General features: G+C 44.6%; 1 protein-coding gene across 4 annotated transcripts in view; it reads right to left on the bottom strand.

Moving 5' to 3' along the window:
• Positions 1–579: 579 nt before the first annotated feature.
• The window catches only part of SULF1 (sulfatase 1), a 168,901-nt gene continuing 153,738 nt past the window's right edge, over positions 580–15,742 (bottom strand). For 3 of the 4 annotated variants that reach the window (XM_040625851.1, XM_040625852.1, XM_008710774.2), the window contains 5 exons: positions 15,337–15,479; positions 15,119–15,242; positions 13,260–13,293; positions 12,011–12,067; positions 580–2,905 (listed from right to left, as the gene is read on the bottom strand). In XM_040625851.1, the coding sequence (XP_040481785.1) occupies positions 2,875–2,905; positions 12,011–12,067; positions 13,260–13,293; positions 15,119–15,242; positions 15,337–15,479 (389 nt within the window). In that variant the 3' untranslated portion in view covers positions 580–2,874. The remainder of the gene's footprint in view (positions 2,906–12,010; positions 12,068–13,259; positions 13,294–15,118; positions 15,243–15,336; positions 15,480–15,742) is intronic. The other variant, XM_008710777.2, reaches the window with a different exon arrangement.

Genomic DNA, 15,742 nt, shown 5'->3' with positions numbered 1-15,742 from the left:
TAACCTCTGGTCTCTGAACATTTCACAGGTTGCCAGCCCCTCGACCTGCAGAAGAGAAATCTGGAGCAGAAAGAAGTATATGGCATTTGTCAGTTAGGAAAAACTTGAGGGTGGTTGGGTCTTGACCAAAGTCCATGGTCCTGTCCCCAGTGAACTGAAACTCCCTTCAGTGGATCAGTCCTCTTGTTTTGGAAAACTCCATCTGTGCTGTCCAGAGCCAGCTATATAATTTGTTGGTCTGGTGACACGAGGGAAGGTGGGATTGCTTGTTCAAAAATCATTAAAGATGTCAAGATGGGGACAGGAGAGGATTAAGCCAAACGCTGGCTCTGCGTAACTGCCCAGGGGGCGCGGCGGGGAGGCCACTCTTGTGCTGTCTCTGCCAAAGCCTTCCTGAAGCCAGGAGGCAAATCCATGCTGCGGTAGTTAATCTGAGCATGTTCTAGAACACACAGACTTCGGGGCAGGTTTACATATGTAGCTAATGCTTAACTGTGTCCACTGAGATCAGGACTCCATCTTACTTGCAAAGAATGGGTGTCGCACAAAAACGTGGTAAGCTCATTTCTCTGAAACAGGTAGAGTTTAAAGACCTTTTATTTCAAGAAATATTGCTTCTAGACTTTCCGGAAGCCAGAATTGTTCTATAAAAGTATCACAGAATATTACACAAGATTAAAAAACACAGTATGCTTCCTAATAACTTGAAACCCTTTTACAAAGCACATCATTCATGACCATAAATATGTTTTCTTCTGTCATTCAGCTGGTGACACACGCATCTGATAAAGAGCTAGTTAATTTTAACATATGTACAGAGTCTATGATAAAGACTTAAAGTTATCAAAGATTCAACTATAACATATTAAATTTTCTTTAAAAGAGTTGGCCTTAAACACTTAAAGAAAACATAATTAACCTATGCATTTGAATGACCTAAAAATAAAAAGAAAATCACTGTTAAGCTAAAAAAAAAACCTTCTTGGGAAGTTGGCTAGGGTACTGATAACTCTCAGTGAGGTAATCCTTTTGCTGGTATTTAAAAATCTAATACATAAACAAGAATATTTTCAAGAATACAGAATTTCAAAAGCAGTCTTGAATTATGCCTTAAAAAAATCAGAACTTGGTGAAGGCCTTAAAAATAATCATATAACATATGGTGTGTTTAAAATATGAAACATTCATGAGTTTGTTTTATTGAAAAGATTTCTTATATAAATTCAAAACTAAGCATATTTTCTCAACACTTGACCTTATTAGCCAGGTCAAGAAAACAAAGATGAAAAAAAGAAGTCTTCAGTCCTTTTATCCTGTTAATTAATAATAAAAATTCAGCAATCTGAGGGAGAGGATGAGCACTTTGAGGCGAGGCACAGAGAGAGCAGGCAATCTTTGTTTTGTCCATTTATTTATTTTTACTGCCAACATCGTTAGCCATGCCTTTCTGCTAATCAATTTTAGCAAGTCGAGGAAAACACATGCAAGGTTTTCTGGCAGAAGCATACGCTGAACAATATGTCATCCATACTGTGTGTCATTCTTGGGGTCTGCGTCCCGTGGTCACACTGAGAGCAAGCAGTGAGACTATGACAAGCCTATGGGCAGGAAAAAAAAAAAAAAGACTAACCAAGCAGACATGGTATCCTGAGCTCAAAGTGCAAAATCATTGAACGGGATGGCACTGAGAAGTTCCAGTGGTTAAAAAAGGAATCAAGACCACATTAGGCAAGCAGTGGGAAGTGTGTTGAAAAACTCATGAAGAACGTCAAGTTTTAGAAATTTTAGAAAGGTACAATTCTAGCCATCTCGATTGGATAATATCCCTATCACTTTCAAAAGATAATACTGTTTTAGTCCCCCGCCCAAACAAACAAACAAACCCAAGTCAACCTCTCGTTCTATTCTTGACAAGTCGTGAATTACAACACCGAGTCCCCGCGTGCAAACCGCCCCGCGAGCGCGCTAACTTCTGCACCCGGGTGCCTAGGGTAGCTTAGAATGTTGGCTGTCGCGATCGCCTTTATTAGTTTACTACTACAAAGTTAAAAAAATACTGTGTTTAGGGTAGGGTCACAATTTCAGCTAATCGGAGGAGAGTGGAAAGGCGGCACTGCCTTCTAGGCTCCGCAAGCTCCCCGTCTTGCGGGTCTTCGCCTTGCTCGCCCGCCCGCTCTCGCTGCTGGAGCTGGTGGGCTGCTCCCCGCAGCCGGACCGGGCGGCTGATGAGCGGCATCCGCACCCGCGTGCGCAGGCGCGTGCCGCTGGTCTTCGAAAACGTCTCGTCCCGGACCCGCGCCCCGGGGAGGTGCTCGCGGCTGCCGGCTCCCGGGCAGCATCCGGGGCCCGGGCGGGAGCACCAGCTCCGAGAGGCCATTGCCGCTGAACTCGGTTTCAAGATGATTTCTCTCTTCGGGCTCCCTCCACGTTTCAGTTTCGTGATTTCTCCAGTGTTCAGAATTCAAACGACTCGCTTCTGGAAGGTCGTTATTCCATTCAAGTTTCGTCTCTGGACTGAAGGTGGGTTGGTTCACAGGCAGGGTTCGAAGGTCAGCTGGCAAGGTCAAATGAGGCGCTTCCCCAACCATAGGACTCGGGTCTTCCTCGGCCTCAGCGGAGGCCGTCTCTACGGGCACAGAGAGCTCGGCGGATGCAGCCAGGAACCCGTCACTTCGAGCGGTTGTCGTCTTACTTGTTTTCTTTTGCTCACCGCGGCTGTTCAGCAGCGCAAATACTCTATCTACGTCCTTCAAGTAATGAGTCCAGTCAACCAGACTAAGCGTATAGTTTCGTCTGTACTCATAGACACTTCCGTTCACACTGTATAAATCCTCCAGACCTTGCCAGTTGACATCTGCAGCGGGGCTGGGCGGATTAACCTTCCCATCCATCCCATAACTGTCCTCTGTGAAAAAAGAGACGAAGGTGATCATTAGTGGACAAAGTATTTCCTACTTCTCGGACAAGCGACTTACGATGTTGTTCATAGGGCAAATCAGTCTGAAATACAAGGCTAAAAAGTCTTTCCTTATGGTTTCATGGGAGAATTCTGCCAAGCCTTGAAGGAGAAGAGAATCTGAATGCTAGATAAACTGTTTCAAAGCATAGAAAAATCAAAGAAAATTTCCAAACTCCTTTTGTGAAGCAAATATCACACTGTTAGTTGTGGTAGGGAGAAAGAGGTCCACATCCTAATCCTAGAAACTGTGGCTCTGTTAGCTTCCACGGCACAAGGGACTTTGCAGATGTGATTTAAATTATGTTGATATGGGAAGATTATTCTGAAGTATCCAGATGGGGCCAATGTAATCACAAAGGTCCTTGTTAGGGAAAGGGAGGCAGAGGAGTGAGAAGATGCGAGCTCAGAAGCCTAGGTCGGACATACACGCGTGCATGCGCACACGCACGCACACGCGCACACAGACACATACAGCTTGAGATCTGAAGGTCCGACACTTCCCCCATCCGAAGACGGGGGAAAGGGCTCTGGACAAGGAACACAGGGAGCCTCCAGAAGCTGGAAAAGACAAGGAAAGGGATTCTTTTCTAGAGTTCCCGGAAGGAGCACAGACCCGCTCACCTCATGGTTTTAGCCCAGTAACACCCATTTTGGACTTCTGACCACTAAAAATAAAAGAATAAATTTGTGTTGTTTAAGACAAAGTGGTGATTTGTTACCGCAGCAATAGAGAACTAATACAATACCTAAAAAGGTAACACTAGTATAAAAAAAAAAGAAAGAAAGAAAATTACAGACTGGTATTATTTATTAATACAATACAAAAATCCTAAATAAAATATTATTGAAGAGAATTCAATATTATATTAAGGAAATAACACATGATGACTTAGTGGAATTTATTCCAGGAATGAAAGGTTGGTTCATTCTTAGCAAATCCATTAATATAATATATTACATTGGAAGATCTATAGAATAGAATAGGAATATAATATATCATATTGGAATATGATATATCATAAATATGATATATCATATTGAAAGATTGAAAGAGAAAAATTATTTGAGTATCTCCATAGATGCTGAAAAAAGCCTTTGACAATTTCAACATTCATTAGTAATAAAAACACTAAAAAAAAAAAAAAATCAATGCCTAGTTCCTTAACATGATAAAGATGTACACAACTTAGCCCTAAAAACTGCACTCTCAATGGGGAAATCTGAAAAGCAGTTTCACAAAGATCAGGAACAAGGTAACATTGTACTAGAAGTATTAGTTCATTCAATTCGACAAGAGGAATCGACTAGAGCCAACAAATTGGAAAAGAAGCAAAGATATCTCTATTCACGAATGTATGACAAGTATACCTGGGAAACCCAAGAGAATCATGACAAAATTAACTCAAAAATAGGAATATTTTTTAAAGTAGCAGGATATAAAATTAATATACAGAAATCGAAAGCCCTCATCTACACAAATGAGAATCACAAAGAGGTTTTAATGGTGGAGGAAAACCCTATTCACAACAGTAACAGAGTAGATAAAATACTTACGAATAAACTTATAAAGGAATGTGCAAAACCTATAAGAAGATAGTTTAGGAAGCTCCTGAAAGACCTAGAAATTTACTTAACCAGGTGGAAGATAGCCTTTGTTCCTGGATAGAAGACTCAGCATCGTAGAGATACAAGTTCTTCCTGATAATTCTTTCAAAAACCAGATTAAAAAGTGGGCATACGATATAACCAGATAATCTACAAAAGTAAGTAACATGACCTTTAAACTTTCAAAAACATGTTCAACTTTCCTCATAATAAGAGCAATACAAATTCAAACCATACTGAGATACCCTTTTTTTCTCATTCAATTGGAAAAAAATTTAAAAGCTTGACAGCTGTTGAAAGTAGACACTTAATATACTGAGGATGGAAATGCAAAATGGTACAAACCATATGGAAGGAAATTTGGCAGTATTGAATATGTCCATATAGGCATTTACCTTTGACTTAGTAATCCCACAACTAGGAATTTACTCTGAAGATATCCTCAAGAACATGAAACACATTTGCACAAGGCTCCTTACTGCAGCGCAAACTGTAAGTGTACAATGAGAGGAACTGAAATGCTCACGCATAAAAGAGTGGCTGAATGAATGATGGTAGAGCCACAAAGTAGATTACTATGAAGAAGTGAAAAGAGAATGGCAAGATCTCTATGAACTGATGGAGAGGATAGATTTTAAAGTGAAAATAGTATTTTAAGTGAAAAAGAAACCAAGTGCAGTACTGTATATTTAGTATGCTACCCTCGGTGTAAGAAAGTAAGAGAAATCAAACATCACCATCTGCTTACTACTGCAACAAAAACACAGGAAGGTAAAACAGAAACTGAGGAGTCTGGTTACCTACAGCACACGTGTGGGAAGAGGTGGTGGGAAAGATGAACATTTCTCTCCATATGCTTTTGGCAGTTTCGACTTTTGGAACTATGTTAAAGTATTACACACTGAAAAGCAAAATTACACTACCAGTGATAGAAAAAATAGAACCAAAAATGGAATACAGACAGAAATAAACAAATCTTGGTCTATTTCGAATGAGTAACATAACCACAATAAAGGAGGATGTGGCAGGGAGCTAGCCCCAGTAACTTCAAACACAGAGCTATTTTTTTCTCCTTCTAAAGACAGAAAGACCTGAAAAATATACTGAACTCTAGTTAGCAGGTTTGTGTTTACAATTGTAGGATCTAGCAATTCTGAAATTGCTTTCTGTGTGCTGTAGCATTTAAAAGATGAGTTAATCCTTTGAGAAGAGTGGGAACGAGACTTCTCACTGCTGGAAAAGGAAGTTATCATATAGAAACTAGGAAGAATAGAATGAACCTTGAGCTGTTGAGTTAGAATCAGAGGTATCAGTACGAACATATGGCTTTTAATCTATCAAGAGAGCTATGTCCACACATATTTCCACATTTGCAGAAATAGGAATGGCTGTCAGTATCTGTGCGTGTGTATTTTAGTTCTGTCCACCCGAAGGGTCTACATACTTAAGATGCCTCCACGTAATTTTATGCACCTCAAACGCAGATCTTGGGTCCAAATGCCACTCTGCACTTAAAAGGGCCTGGGTTCTTTGGAGAAACGGCCGATTCCAGATGTGGGGGAGTGAAAATATAAGGTGAACCTGGAACATAGTGAGGCCTCAAAGCAATGGAGTGCTCAAAATATGATGAGGACATCCCAAAAGGACATGGAAGACACCTGAAGGGACACCACTGGCCAAAACTGGGATATTTTGATCATCAAAATAAATAATGGTAGCAAAAGGATATCCATGGGATAAAATAAGGATCTATGAATCCTTACTGCTAAACATACATACATACATACAAGAAAAGGGCAGTTTTTTCTCTACGGTCGAGTACCACTTAAGAAATGTAGCAAGAATAATGAAGTAGAAAAAATCGTCATTTTTGAAGTCACCAAAATGACTGAGGCAAGAATTATGAATTCCTCAAAAGCTAGCATATGAATTACTAATTAAAAAAGGAAAAACTAATTTTATAGTGGATTAACCTAGCAAACCACACCTGAACCAAGTAATCAAAGGTAACACCACCAAACAGATGTCAGAGAGCTCGTTGTAAGATATCCTGAGGGGCGCCTGGGTGGCTCAGTGGTTTGGGCGTCTGACTCTTGATTTTGGCCCAGGGCATGATCTCAGGGTCAGGATCGCGCCCTGCGTCTGCTTCCATGCTCAGCACAGAGTCTGCTTGAGATTCTCTCTCTCCCTCTGCTCCTTCTCCCACCCGCCTCTCCCTCTCAAATAAATAAATAAATAAATAAATAAATAAATAAATAAATCTAAAAAAAAAGAGAAGATATCCCCAAGTGCACACTTGTACTTTTGTGGTATTCCTGTCAGAAATGCACAATTTTAGTCCAATCACGAGGAAACATCAGAAAAACCCCAATTGAGGGACATTTTACAAAATAACTGTCCTGCACACTTTAGAATGTCATGAATGGCAATGAAAAGTCGAGGAACTATTCCAGATGAAAAGACACTTAAAAGACATGACAATTTACTACAATGTGTGATTCTGGAACCAGAATCCCCAACCAGAAAAACAAAATCCTCCCCAAACCATAAATATGATATTATTGGGACAATTGGCAACAATTGAATATGGACTGTGGATCAGATAATAGACTGTACCAGTGTTAAATTGCCTGATTTTGATAAATGTAGAACAGTTAGATAAGAATGTTTTTGTTTTTGGGAAATACGTACTAACTAATGCTCTTATATAGAAAGATCTATCATGTCTGCAAATTACAAATGATTCAGGGAAAAAAAAAAAGAAGTGTGTGTGTGTATGTGAATAAAGCAAGACAACAAGAGAAAACAATAAAGCAAATGGGGTAAAATTTCTTGGAAGTGTCCTTGCAAGTTTTCTGTAAATGTAACATTGTATCAAAATATTAAGTCAAAATCCTTGTTAGGTATTAGAACTAAATTGTCCACATTTCCATCCTGGTTTCTGCCAGTCCTCATCTCACAAAAGGAGCCCTCTTTCTTGGGCCATTCTGAAGTTCTTTATTCAGGGAGCAAACGTATGAATAGGTTTGTTCTGAAAAGTGGATTTTCGGAGTAAATGCAGATGATTTCAAGTTCCAGGTAATTCTCATCCAATCTGGGAAATACAAAGGTTGTAGAACCCCGAAGAGAAATTCAAAAGCACACGCAGGTCTCCAGCTGGGTCGCATTTCTTTCTGGACAGCACTTATTTACTTTTAAAAACATGACCACACACTTATTGATGCCAGGGTGGCTTGGTCCGTTAAGCTTTAGACTCTGGCTTCAGGTTCAGGTCATGATCTCAGGGTCATGAGATCCAGCCCCGCATCAGGCTCTGTGCTCAGCAGGGAATCTGTTTGAGATTCTCTCTCTCCACCTCCCTCTCCCCCTGTGCTCTCTCTCTCAAAAAAACGAAAAAACAAAACCAAACTTTAAAAACACAACCAGTAATTATGTCCCACTGTATGCATGGGTAGCAGAGATCATGACCAGTAATTATGTCCCCCTGCAGGCATGGGTAGCAGAGATCTCGTATGCGTGGAACTGTAACTCTTCCGGAGCGGTGTTATAATCAACAAGGCCTACTGGTGTCCCACAAAGCAGAAAGAATAGCTTCTACAGGGACTGCCTGATTCCTACCGACTTCTTGAGCCTGCTCTGTTCCTACTCCCCACATGGCCTCTGCCGTAGCCTCGCCAAAACAATGTCGTTTCCTGAAAGTGCCAGGCTCTCTCCCTCCTCACTACTGGTATTTATTGCTAGAATGTGCTTCCCTGCCTCGGCATCTGAGTTCAGGGCTCAGCCTTCAAAATGAAACTTGAGCATTATTCCCTCCATAAAGGCTTTCCTGACCCTCCTCAGCACCATGGTAGCCCCTCCATTATAGCACCCACGTCTAGATGATTCTGGGTACTTGTGCTCAACAGCAAACTCTGACTTTCACCAGGCTAGGTGTCTAGAATTTCAAGGGGCAAGTAAGAGGTCAATCAGAAATTCATAAGCATTGTAATTTTGTGCTTGTTGCTAACTGGAGGGATGTTTTCACTGATACGGCTAGTCCCCTCCCACGTTTCAGTTCTGAGGGCATTCATTAGATTTTCAAAACTGAGAGAGCCTGAGCAGAGTATCTGCACTAACATACCCAATCCTTTCTCCGAAGCCCTTCCCTGTTTTTTTGTGTGCTCTTTGAATGTTTTTCTGAAGGCACAGGGTTTCCTATATTTGGGACCAAAGCGTGTGCTTTGTGCATGACATTCATGCATGTTTTAGATGGAAATGGAATTTGCTTTGGGTTTTGGAATTTCAGAGGCTCTGAATTTGGTGTCCTGCAAAATAACTAAAAGCCAATCAAGCAGAAATCCTTTTTATTTGTTATGCATAGAAGATTTCTAGTGCACTAATTTCACTGATGAATTGCAAGAACACCTGTTTATTTTACAAATACAAGACTATGAACGTTCAACTAAGAAGGCAGAATAGAATTATAAATAGTAAGTTATGTCATTTATGTATAGATGAATAACTTTGTATAGTCAATGGCTGATTAAAAGCACATACCTGCTCATTGGGGCACATGCACATAATTTTCCCTCTTTCTTAACACTTCATTATTTTTAAAAACCCTCTAATTCTATTACCCATTAATGTGACGGTAAATGTCCTTCAAAACTCAAGGCTCTTTGATATTTCTCTCACTATTCAACTTTATTATCCAACATTGTTCCTAGACTAATATACATTCAGGGTTTACTTGTGCTAAGCACTTTTCAGATATCGGCTCATGTAATCCTTACGTATTATTATGTATATGTATATACTCACCTTTTTACACATGAGAAAATGAAGTTAAAAGGTTAAATAAATTGTTCGAGAGAATCAGCACAGTATGGAGATTAAAAGCGCATGCTAGCCCCAGACTCCATCATTTATCAGCTATATAATCTTGGGAAAGTTACAAGAAACAAGGCACTGGGAGCAGAATCACTATTGGAAAAGTAAAACAAAATTTTGAACACTCTTTGGGAACTTACATGAATCCTGACTTCTCCCTGCCCCTGATCCTGACCTGAGTGGCCACTGTTGTGTGAAGAGAAACTTACCCACTGGTTGGCATGGCGTGTCTAGCAGAGCTTTGGCTGGATTTCAGCGCTGGCATCCCACACAGCAGCTCTGCCTCTGACCCATGTCCTAACAACTCTGACCCCCAGTCCTCCACTACCTGAGGAGGCCGGTCCCTTTCACCCCAAGCCCTGACCTTGACCCAACTCTTGGTCAAGCATCTTAAACAGAAAAGTCCAACAGAGCTAGCAAGGCAGCTTACAAATAAAATGGGCTTAGACAGCGATGCGTGTCAATTATTTTTCAAAAGAACTGGAAAGAAATATGCAGAGAAAAATAAATAAAGCGGAGTCGTGAGATGTGACAGAGAGAAGAGAAGCAGGTGGCACTTCATTAAAGCAACACAGAGCAGGGCAGTGCAGGTCGGGTTCTCTCCTTCAAGAAGTCCCCGCACTTCAGAAAAGAGACGGAACTCAGGATTACCATAGAGTGATGACGGAGATGGCGGTGGAGCTGATGAATCTCTCTTTTTGTGTCTCTATGAGACCTAGGAACCTTCTTTGGCATTACGATGTCGCTATTCCCTTTCAAGTACTGTCTCGTTCATGTTCATGTTTCGCATCCCGTGTACACCTTACTAATAATACGCGTCGTTACTGGGGCTGGATGTGTGCCCGGCTCCGTTCCCAGCTTCTTACTAGCAAGGCAGGACTTGAACCCGAGGCAGCCTGGCTGCCCCATACGAATCAGGCCCCGGCACAGAGCTAGCTCACGACACCCGTCTGCAGGCATGAGCTGTTGTTCTGGGGGGGATGAACCCAAACCCGCAAAAGCAAGGGGCGCAGAAGCGCGGCTGCTGAGGGTGGAGCACAACGTGGCCTGCTGGTCTCCAGGCTGAGGCGCCCCGGGGCCAGGGAGCAGCCCTGCGAGCCTGAGGCCGCCCAGAACCCTCGGTCCGCCCCACGCAGCCCCGGGACACACACCTGCCAGGAGCATTTCCTGGACATCAAAGGGCAGCGGCGTTAGCTTTCCTAAGCAACGGGGAACAGAAACACCCCCTCAACCTGTTGATCCCATTCTATTTTGCAACAGGGCAATGACTGCTTTCAACTGGAGCCAAAAATGGTCTCCTGAGTCATGGGGAGACTTTCGGAGCAATGCCCTTACTCTGAACTTGTCCTAACTGGAAAATGACCGGTGAGTCAGCGGAGCCTGGCAGGGGGGCCTCGCCTCAGGCACATGCCACAGCCACCAGTAAATAGAATAAATAACCAAGTTGAACAAGGAACAGACTTGCTTTTCGAAGGCCATTTAAACAGATCTAAAGATTAATTTTTTCAAAATCCACAAAGTTGAAGGCAGTTAAAGCTATTAGCTAGTCAATCTTGTGCAAGGTGAATGTTTCTGAAATACTCTGTTGAATTCTCAAATTTCAAATTCTTCGGGGGTGCTCGTTAACCAGTTTTCTCAAAGTCTTTTATAATGAAATTTTATGATTAAAAGTGCATTTAATTAGTTTTCTAAAAAAAATTTTAAAAAAGTCAGAATCTTCTTGAAGGATGCGGCTTCTGAAGAAGCCTGTCAGGAGTGCCGTCGCGGGAGGGCCGAGCACCCGCAAACGCCGTCTGGAGACAGGCTCTTCGGCCAGTTCCACGCAGACGGTGGCTGGTCTGGCATCTGTTCCCTTTCAGTCCAACAGGACACCGCGAGCAGGTGAGGGCACGTCGAACGCTGCTTTTGGGTGTCCAGACGGTCCCCAGCTGTGACGGGCAGACGCTCTCTCAGTGGCCCCGTTTCGTGATCTCCTGCCTGCCTCGCGGCTATCCGCTGAAAGCCAGCTTGCCCCCCGCCTTGCGGAAAGGTGGGGCCCCAAAATGCCAGTCATTCTGAGTTCTAGAGTATCCTAGATTCGTCCTTGGTAAGGAATTCTGGGGGGGGGGCTGGGAAGGCAACAGGTAACACTGTCACCTGGCACACACAGCCACGTTCTCAGACAGGCGACCCCATCGACAACAAGTCCCCAAGGCTGTGACCAAGGACCTGACAGGTGATGGATTTAGTGGTGGCGGCAGGGAAGGGAGAGGGAAGAGTCCCGGACATTTGCCACTTAGGACCGAGTGCAGGTCAACACCCCTCATGTGCCAGTTGTCCGGGGACGACTGGGTGGAGAAGAGCTCCTGACTCGGCTCGACCCGGCGTGTGCTACATAGCCTGCTCAGATCCTTGCACCGCCTTCTGCACAGGCACCAGAAGAAAGCTGACTGCAAAGCCCTTCGCTGTAGAGTTGAGTGCCTCATAAAATAACTAAGTCAGTATTTAGTGTTAGGTCCGTTTCAAGCGTCACACTCGGCAATGTCTTTATGTGGCCCCTGGGAAGCAGGTGCAAGAGCGCCTGCATGCAGGGATTACCTCGTCAGCCCATATCCCGGGGGAGACCAGCTTAAGAGCGGGTTCTTCTGCTCTGTCCTACGTGTGCCGGGGGTGATGTGGGGTCGGGGCGGGGGCAGAGCCAGGAAGGGAAAGAACACAGGGGAGAAGAGAAAAAGAAGAGAGACACACATGGTTATTAAGGCTCCTCAAAAGCCCAGCTCTCCTTGATCCGTTAGTTGTTCACCTCTCCCCCCTCCCCCCTCCCCTTGCCTGTTGTTTAGCTTCCGGTCAGACCCGTGAGCCGCCCTGGAAAAGGCGGACTCTGAGACCAGAGCTCAGGAGGCTGGAGGGGAGGCGGCGGGGCAGACAGGGTGCCCTGGCATGGCACCAAGGAAGCCCATGTTCCTTTGACGGATTCATCAGCCAGGGTGCCGACACATCGTGCCTCAGTTTCCCCGCTGTAGAGGTGGTGAGGTCAGGCCCCTCCTGCCCCACACGGCCCGTTTCTGACAAACCCACGAGCTCTAGGCTCAGAGTGGGAAATTACCAAGGGCTGACGAGGCCAGGTGTGCGGGTGCCCCTCGAGAACACGATGAGCCCGGAGGGGTGGGTGGGGGTCGGAGGGAAGAAGACGGCAGGGCTGAGGCCCCTTTATGAAGTTTGGGTGTGGGGGGTATCGTCTCTGGGCTACCGCAGAGGCCTCTCTGTCCCTTGTCCTCACTCACCACCACCCTGCAGAGCCTTCTGACTCGTGTCACTGCTGCCGCTCACCACCCAAGCTAATTACGGGCTCTTCGCAAGGAAGCGCTTCTGGCTCCTCCACCTTCAGCTTCCGAATGCTCTTGAACTTCCCACCACTCCTTTTGGGGCTTCGACGTTATATTTCATCAACGTCTGGAACTGGCTTCCATGAAGCCTCTCCAGCAAACCAACGTGTAAGCACCACAAAGGAAATCATTCTCCCAACCCCTCCCCAGGGCTCCCAAAGGTCATTCTGGTTTTTTTTCCCCCTTTCACATCATTCCATGCTTTAAAGCATCACCTAATGAGCAAACACACATGGAGTAAATGCTCTGAGAGACATCCTGCGGTGACAGGCAGCTGATTAAAAGCAAAATGACAGATCCGCGCCCAATGACAGAATCTGGTGGAGAACGCTGTTAGCACACGCATGCACCCGCACCACGCTCTGTGCGACACGGTGACAAATGGAAATTAGTTGAAATGGCTGGGTCATGCAATTATTGGGAAATGAAGCTGCGGGGGGAGAATAAAAAAGTGCGAATACCTGTGTAGGTCATAGCTTCCTCCGTCTTTATTTCCTGATATAGGAAAATACAAGAGTAATTTATGTTAGCTTGAGAACTCATAAAACCATTCACTACGCAGTTTTCCATGCACAACATCTAAATCCTAGAAAGAAACAGACTGTGTTAAATACAGACAGTGCTGGAGCCCCACAGAGCTTTCCTAGTAGCCAGGTTCAAAATGAGGATTGAAAGCTATAAATAAAAAGGTTTGAGATAAAGCGCAGAGCAGTTCATATGAAACATGAGTGCAATGGGGAAGGAGGAGAGCCCATTTAACGGCAGGAAGAGAAGTCCTTCCAGTCAGTCTCAGTACAATGTTGGTTATTTTGAGGCAAAACACTTGAAGAAAAAAAAGGGCCAATGATCATCTCCCTGAGGAATCGTCTAGAAGGTGGGGAGGACAACTGTGGGCGGAACAGCAATCACCGCTGCCCCTGGTGGGTCATCCCGTCAAGAGACTGTCAGACTTCTCTGGGAGTTACGTGATCACCTGTAAGAGAGCGAGGTCTTTTGGGGGAGAAATGTCTGAGTGTGATATTTCTAGTGCTTCTCATAATTTCTAGGCCTTATTGGGCTCCCCCACTCCCTGCCTTTTGGCTAAGATTTGAGGAAAAGCTCAAACAGAGAAGCAGGATATCTGAAAAGATTTGAGCTGAGTTGAGTCGTGACCAAAAGACCTCTCTTGCAAGTCAGGACCGGACTTCTCTGCTGGCCATTCATCTGAGTAAGGTGTTAACTGAGGAGTGTTGGCTGAGAGCTGTGAGGTGACTTCTCTCACAGGGTTTATAATTTCTCATGGGACCTTTGCAGCTCGAAAGCCTCAGGACCCTACAATGGTAGAAATGACGGGTGGCGGACATCGATCCTCTGGGGATGAGCACCCCCCTTCCAGTCACACGAGCCAGGAAGAGGCCTACTTTCAGTGCTGGTGATGCTGGCTCTGCCAGGGACCTAGAGACACTGGCTATTAAGGATGCTGAGAAATCCCAGCTGCACACAAAGGGTTCTTGCAGGGTGCTCCCCACTGCCGGGGGGTCCTGCTCTTTGCCCTTTTGGAGTTGGCAGGCTGTGTGGACGCCCATGCCCTTGCCCTTGCCAGCTCTTTCTCCTTTCTTCTGTGGACCGCTGGAATTTACAGTTCTACTGGAATTATGAGAAAATCCGTATTCTCATCAACTAGGAAAGGGCAGGAACAGACTGAAAAGAACTGTCGCCCTATGAACCAAAGGAGAGATAAGTTAGTTTAACACGGCAGCCCTGGGAGGGAACATCTGGCAGATTCCCTATGGGCCCTCTATCGCTGTTAGAGCCCAAGACACTGCATTACTCAAGTATCTCTAGTTTCAGAGGGGAAATCCTGGGAAAAGAAATTAAATTCCCTGTGTCCTGGGCAGGAATCCCCCTGCGGCAGCTTCCAACTGTGTGATAAGCAGAAACAGGGCATTGCGTGTTTCCGTCCAAATGCACCTAAAAATTTGAGGATATCCTGGTTTACCTAGAGTCTCTATTATGCCTGTTGACAGCAAGAACAAATAAATCCCCTGTGCTTTCATCCCGCCTGCCAGGGGATGCTTCATTCAGGAAGGTTTACTAGTACAACGGGCGTGTGGGAGAAACTGGAATGAAACGCTCACCAAATCTTTGGGCGCGTTAGACTTTTCAGTAATGCTCCCAGAGGTAAGCTTAGAGAACACGTGTTTGGAATCGCCTGGAAAATCTCGCCTGTAAGTACACCACACTCTGTACGTCTACGCCTAGAGACGTTTCATAGGTGGAAAACTCGACAACACAAAGAATTTCCCGGGAAATACAGGAAAAACCCCTTCCCCCCCCTTACCAACTTCCAGGCCCTTCGGTCTTGGGTTGCACTGCTTGTACCCTTGACAGCTCCTGAGCTCCATGAGTTGCACGTGCAGCTGATTCAAAATGCCCCGTTCCACCGTGTGCACTGTGTTTGTGAGCTGCGGGCGAAGGGGCCGGGACGAGAGAGGTAAGCTCAGGTTGTGGTTGGTTTATGCTTAACAACATTCATCCCACGAAAGCACATCGACTTACCTGATAAGGATCTGTATTCATATCAAAATACTCCAGAAAGCCAGTGGCGAACTCACAGAAGAGAAAATTATGCGTCTCGTTGACTGTCCGCAAACACCAGTAGGTGTTGTTGTTAGAACTTGTGCAGGCACAGAAAGACCCCACTGCGGGTAAAAAAAAGAACAACAGAATGAAAAGAATGAAAAAAACCAAAAAACGGAGGCAGGCTAGCCATTCTACCATTTCCTTATCTTTCTACTGTAAGGGGCACATTCTCGGTCTTGTAACTACTATATGGTGAAATGTTTAAAAATTTATATTTCTCCCCTCTCTAAACAATTTGCTGTGGGAACAGGTGGAAAATGGGAAAACCAGTGGCAATCTACGAACGGGAACGCAGGCCGGAGGCCAAGATGAAGTTTGAGGC

Source organism: Ursus maritimus, unplaced genomic scaffold, assembly GCF_017311325.1.
Source record: "Ursus maritimus isolate PB19 unplaced genomic scaffold, ASM1731132v1 scaffold_9, whole genome shotgun sequence".
Taxonomy (NCBI): domain Eukaryota; kingdom Metazoa; phylum Chordata; class Mammalia; order Carnivora; family Ursidae; genus Ursus; species Ursus maritimus.
The sequence above is the reverse complement of the archived record's forward strand: the minus strand, read 5'-3'. Positions and strand labels throughout refer to the sequence as shown.